General features: G+C 39.2%; 1 protein-coding gene across 1 annotated transcript in view; it reads left to right on the top strand.

The window, feature by feature from the left end:
- Positions 1-4,010: 4,010 nt before the first annotated feature.
- LOC107666853 (tumor suppressor candidate 5 homolog) overlaps positions 4,011-6,818 on the top strand; it is a 5,885-nt gene continuing 3,077 nt past the window's right edge. The window contains exon 1 of the mRNA XM_016458353.1: positions 4,011-4,442. Coding sequence (XP_016313839.1) covers positions 4,122-4,442 — 321 coding nt within the window. The 5' untranslated portion in view covers positions 4,011-4,121. The remainder of the gene's footprint in view (positions 4,443-6,818) is intronic.

Raw genomic sequence — 6,818 nt, 5'->3', positions numbered from 1 at the left:
CGCTGCCTGGCGCTCCCAGGCGAACTTACCCGTTGATTGTAATCATCAATAAGGGAGTGGTCCAGAATGTCCCTAGCAGGAACCCAACTTCTCTCCTCCGGACCGTAACCTTCCCAGTCCACCAAGTACTGAAATCCGCGTCCCCTCCGTCTCGAGTCCAGAAGATTCAAGATTTTTATTTGTCACATACATGGTTATATAGGGAATATATGACCAGCAGTGAAATGTAAGAATGCGGTTAACCGAATAGGTGGGTGAACGAAACATCTACGAGTGGGTGAACGAAAAACGGGTTTCAATTTGGAGACATGGAACACAGGATGAATTCTCCTGTACACCGGAGGAAGTTTGAGGCGGACTGCCACCGGACTAAGAACTTTGGTGACAGAAAACGGGCCAATAAATTTGGGAGCTAGCTTATTACAAATGGATAGGAGGGGAATATTCTTGGAGGAAAGCCACACCTTTTGACCAACGATGTAAACGGGTGCGTACTCCACCCATGAGAGTTGTTGGCTCCAGGAAGACAGATTCTGAGTAACCAAACATCGCAACGTTCTCTCAAGATCCTGGTTGGCCCGCTCCGTTTGGTCGTTGCTCTGCGGATGGAAACCAGAGGACAGACTGACACTCGCCCTCAGTAATCTGCAAAACTCCTTCCAAAATTTGGAAAAACCTCTCCTTCAGCAGTAGGTCATTCTCAGCAGTAGGGCAGATTTTCATCCTCCTAATTTAACCACTGGTGTAGAGTGATTTAAAATAGTTCAAGAAAGTCATTATAGATAGATAGATAGATAGATAGATAGATAGATAGATAGATCTTGTATCTGTGCTTCTATTCACCTTATCCACTTAGCTTTCCTGTGCAAGAATATACTTCTTGGTATCCTAACTGATCATTTAAATAGTTACTGTTTCTACAAAAAATAATGCTAACTATTGTTAGTGAGAAATATGGCACTATAGCGTCATAACCAGTAGTTATAGCTTTTGTAAGTCGTGGGCAGTCGTGGCCTAATGGTTAGAGAGTCGGACTCGTAACCCAAAGGTTGTACCAGCAGGGATTGTAGGTGGGGGGAGTGAATGTACAGCGCTCTCTCCCACCTTCAATACCATGACTGAGGTGCCCTTGAGCAAGGCACCGAACCCCCAACTGCTCCCCGGGCGCCGCAGCAAAAAAAATGGCTGCCCACTGCTCGGTGCCACTGCCAATGCACGGTGTGTGTGTTCACTGCTGTGTGTGTGCACTTTGGATGGGATAAATGCAGAGCACTAATTCCGAGTATGGGTCACCATACTTCGCCACATGTCACGTCACTTTAACCGGAATGAGCTTGCTATGCCTTTAGGGGGTAGGTGACGCGATAGGACAGGTGACGTTTAAAGTCTCACGGGCTTCAATGGCGTTTGTTCTCGTTCTCCGCTCGATGAACGAGCGTGTGTGTTTTGTTCTCCTGTATTGGCGCGTTGGAAGAACTGCTCGTGTGTGTGATTGCTGCTCTTGACAATTTAGTGATTATTTCTGTGCTGATGACCTGTTGATCCGAAAACGCGGTGTGCGTGCAACTCTGAGGGGTTTCAGCTACCTAATAATATACTGCATTGCAACCCACTTCTGCTTTTAGTGAGACCGTTACATCCAGTCATCAAAGTGAGTCATAGCGCACACAGTGTTGGAAGGTTTTAAATCCTCTCTCGGATTTAGCAGCCACCATTTCTTTCCCACTAAAATTTGAGATTTATTTGTTAGTTGTGTTGTTTGCTTTATATTTAGTTTATTGGGTTTTCATGTTATCATAACTTTTGTGATTTTATAATATTCATTTTCTTGTGAATTTTGTTTTATTGATTGGTGTACCACGGTATGGGAGGCCTTATTTTTGGTTTGTGTGATTTGGTTTGTGTTTCAGGTATGGTTTGAGTGGTTTTGAATAATTTTGGGTTTCCGTTTCCTCCCATGTGGTGTGTTATCCAGTCTATGATTCAGAGTTGATTTGCCTTATCTTGGGTATCATATTCATCATTGGTTTTATACAATGTTATTTAATTGTTTAATTTAAGTTGGTTTACTTTATTTCAGTTTTGTATTTACATCCTTTTTTTAGGAAAATTTCTGTCAACCCGGTTATTATTTTAATAACATTATCTGTGGAAAAGGATTATACCTGTCATTCTAATAAAGTATAAACCTTTTTGTACTCTGGCTTCTAGTTCATTTATTTGAACTACCTGTGTTAAAGATATCATTGTTAGGGTCCTCTACCCTAGAAAGTGGGGGTGGCGTAGTAAATTTGGCCGACATTCCTAACAGCCATATATTTGAGGTCACACTTTATTACCAGTACAAACTCAATCTTTTGCTGTCTGCAGATTGTGGTTTGAGGTTAGAGGTCTGATGTTCCAGAAATATGTGCTTGCATGAGGTACATGGCCACCAGTCCATAAAAGTTAGACCAGCAGTAAATATTCATCTGCCTCACATCCCCGAAAACTAGTTGATAATCACCCTAAAAAGACGTGACATAAGAATGAAGTTGAACTATTGAATCACAGCCCTTTAAAAACACATATCCAAATCAATGTACATATCTGTGAGAAAAAGGTGAAGAGACAGGACATCAAGTACCAAAATCTGGAAAGAAAACCATCTTAGGCCACCACTACGTTTGTCTTTTTGGTCTCATGACTAACTAGCCGCACATGAGACTTACTGGGAAGCCGAAACCTCTCCTTCCACAGTAGGTCATTCTCAGCAGCAGGGCAGATTTTCATCCGGCCTAATTTAACCACTGGTGTAGAGTGATTTAAAATAGTTCAAGAAAGTCATTATAGATAGATAGATAGATAGATAGATCGATCTTGTATCTGTGCTTCTATTCACCTTATCCACTTAGCTTTCCTGTGGAAGAATATACTTCTCGGTATCCTAACTGATCATTTAAATAGTTACTGTTTCTAAATAATGCTAACTATTGTTAGTGAGAAATATGGCACTACACTCTTAAAAATAAAGGTGCTTCACGATGCCATAGAAGAACCTTTTTGTCTAAATGGTTCCATAAAGAACCTTTAACATCTGAAGAACCTTTCTGTTTCACAAAAGGTTCTTTGTGGCGAAAGAAGGTTCTTCAGATTACAAAAAGGTAAGAAAGAGATGGTTCTTTAAAGAACCTTTGACTGAATGGTTCTTTGTGGACCCAAAAATGGTTCTTCTATGGCATCGCTTGAAGAACCTTTTGAAGCACCTTTATTTTTAAGAGTGTATAGCTTCATAACCAGTAGTTATAGCTTTATAACCAGTACAAACTCAATCTTTTGCTGTCTGCAGATTGTGGTTTGAGGTTAGAGGTCTGATGTTCCAGAAATATGTGCTTGCATGAGGTACGTAGAGACCATTGTAACATCATGCCAACATCTTCAGAGATCAACAGGCAGAGGAAGAATGTTAGGGTTTATCCTTTTATTTTCATATACAGTACTTGTCATGATAATCTACATTGGATATCGTAAATCTTTACAATTGTGAGAGATATTATATAAGAAGGTGTCCTTTAATACAGCCTGAAATATAATTTAACAAACACATTTGGTGTTATGATTTTAAATGTAATGATCAACGGAGATCAAATTAATCATGTAATGATCAACGGAGATCAAATTATTGACTATAGGTCTAGTGAGGAATGATTTGGCCAAAAACCATTTCATTCTTTAAGAAGTTGTTTCTCATTTAATTAAGAGATTTCTTCTTCTAAAATACGGGAAGGTTGAGTTTATAACCCATGTTGCAATGAGTAACTGTAATGCAATGCTGATAGGGGGGTGAGTACAAAGATTAAAAAGAGGAAGATTCACTGTCACAAGTTCCCAGAATAATGTTTGGGTGTGGTGAAATAATCCTTTTACATTTCATGTATTTCATCAGAGTAAACGTAAAACTAAAAAGGTGGTGCCTGCAGTCACAGTGTTTAATGGAAAAGTCACTCCTCCCCTACAACCTGCAACTCAGCTCCCATTTGCTGGCTAGTTTCATCGGCAGCACATAAAAGACTGAACCAGAGTACAGTATTACATACATTGCTGCAGATCACAAGGCAAAGGAAAAAACAATAATCAGAAGAATGGATCCAAGCCAGTCTTTCAATCAGCCTCCAGGGGCTTCAAATTCATCAGAAAAATCAGGGTTGCCTGCAGCAGCACCACCAGCATACCAGCACAATCCTGCTGGATATCCTCCCTCCTTTCCAAACCAGCCGGTCCCCCAGGGCCTCTACACCCAGGGGCCATATCCAGGACAAGCTGTGGTCACTGTGCAGCCTGCAGTTTTTGTGACCGCCGCTCCACTGGCTGATCCAGTGCCAGATTACCTGGGTTACTCCATCTTTACCATGCTGTGCTGCTGCTTACCTCTGGGCATTGCTGCGCTGATTTACTCCATCTCTGTAAGTATATTAGTCCATGTGCTTTCCTTTTATTTAATTTCTTTAACATTTATAAGCATCAAGCATACAACTGCATAAAATGTTTGTAGAATTAGATGTGGTAATCATCAAAAGTTAATGATTACAGATATTGTTTATAACACTTTAACAGGCACAGGAGAAAAAAAAAAGGAAAAATGGTTCCTTATTAATTAATTGTATGACTGTTTTTCTTTAATCAGTTTTATGGTTCTTTGCCAGTTTTTGTGTTGATTATAGTTTATTATTAATAATAGGTATGTTATTCACTCATCAAGTGTTTCTGTGTGGTTGATCTATTATCTGAAACTGTATTGCTTTAAAAACAATTGATCGATCCCACACATTATGAGTGATTCACTGCCCAGATAATTCTAGTGAACACAGTGTATTTTTGAATACAGCAGTAATAACTAATACATTTCTTGTACATGACATAGCGCTTTAAACAATTTCATTATTAAGATACAGTTGATTGCCAAGAAGGCTATGTGAGCCTGTTAAATAGCCTGTAAAAGTGCTGTACTTGTGGTTACAATAATATGTAAACAAGACAAGTTCTTTCATGTAGCTGCCATGCTGCATTGATAAAGTGTGTGTAGGTGATCCTGTCTTTTGGTTTCCAGTAAAAGGACATAAAAGGAGATACAGTTGACTACCAAATAGGTGGAAGGCTTGCTAAGCTGTATTTGTGGTCACACAAAGATGTAGGCATTATAGAAACCACAAGTTCTTTCATGTAGCTTCCCTATAACTGATCTAATATGTGTAATGTGGGCATTGTTTTGTACTAGGTTTTTTTCCTCCCTGTAAATGACAGCTGTATAAATAAAGGTGTGGCACTGCAGACCTCTTGAATTTGCACTGCAGACCTCCTGAAAAGTTATTTTTATTGTTGTACTGCACTGTTATATTTCACTAAAAGAAAAACTAGGAAAATTATTTTTACTCAAAAAGTGCTTGTAAATTTAACAGCATGTTTTCAAGTAAAGGCTACACACAGGGGCGGTTACAGGATTTCATCCTCAGCGAGAATATGTAGCAAGAGACCATTGACTAAGCGGTGCCTCTTTGTGAATCGGCAACATTACTGTAATAAGTCAAAAGTATAGCCTACCACATAAATTGGTACTAATTCAATATAATAATTGTATAAGTGATATCTGCAGTACAGTTAAAAAAATCGGTACACATGTAGGCTACTGTTTGATTAACAGAAAATTGTCATTATACAGTTAGGTCCATATATATTTGGACACTGACACCATTTTTATAATTTCGGCTCTGTATGCCAACAGAACAGAATTAAAAATAAAACAATCAAGATGAAATTGAAGTGCAGACTTTAAGCTTTAATTTAAGGGGTTGAACAAAAATATAACATAAAATGCAATTACAACCATTTTTATGCACAGTCCCCCCATTTTCAGGGGCTCAAATGTAATTGGACAAATAAATATAAATAAAATGTTAATTTTTTAAAATATTTTGTTGAGAATCCTTTGCAGGCAATGACTGCCTTAAGTCTGGAACTCATGGACATCACCAAAGACTGGGCTTCCTCCTTTGTGATGCTTTGCCAGGCCTTTACTGCAGCTGACTTCAGTTGTTGTTTGTTTGTGGGTCTTTCTGCCGTTAGTTTTGTCTTCAGCGAGTGAAATATATGCTCAATCTGGTTGAAATCAGTAGATTGACTTGGCCATTGCAGAATATTCCACTTTTTTACTTTCAAAAACTCATGGGGTGCTTTTGCTGTGTTTTGGGTCATCGTCCATTTGTACTATGAAGCAATCAACTTTGCTCCATTTGACTGAATCTGGGCAGAGACTATATCCTTATACACTGCAGAATTCATCCGGCTGCTTCTTTTGTCATGTCATCTCATCACATGTCATCAGTAACCCAGTGCCACTGGAAGCCATGCATGCTCATGCCATCACACTGCTCCACCATGTTTCACAGATGATGTTGTATGCTTTAGATCATGAGCTGTTCCAAGCCTTCTCCGTACTTTTTTCTTCCTGTCATTCTAGTACAGGTTGATCTTAAAGGGGTCATATGATGCGATTTCAATTTTTCCTTTCTCTTTGGAGTGTTACAAGCTCTTGGTGCATAAAGAATATCTGTAAAGTTGCAAAGACTAAAGTCTCAAATCCAAAGAGATATTCTTTATAAAAGTTAAAAGTCAGCCATGCCTACCTAAAACGGCTCGTTCTAACACGTCTCCACATATCTACGTCACTATGTGGGAAGATTTGCATAATGCCGCCCAAATGTTCACGCAAAGAAAGAAGGCGTAACTTTTATTCTCGCTGTAATATTGTTGTTGCCGCCGCCATGTCGTGAAGGCGCTGTGTG

The sequence above is a fragment of the Sinocyclocheilus anshuiensis genome, unplaced genomic scaffold (assembly GCF_001515605.1).
Source record: "Sinocyclocheilus anshuiensis isolate Anshui unplaced genomic scaffold, SAMN03320099.WGS_v1.1 scaffold267, whole genome shotgun sequence".
Lineage (NCBI taxonomy): Eukaryota > Metazoa > Chordata > Actinopteri > Cypriniformes > Cyprinidae > Sinocyclocheilus > Sinocyclocheilus anshuiensis.
This window is presented reverse-complemented; position numbering and strand designations above follow the sequence as displayed.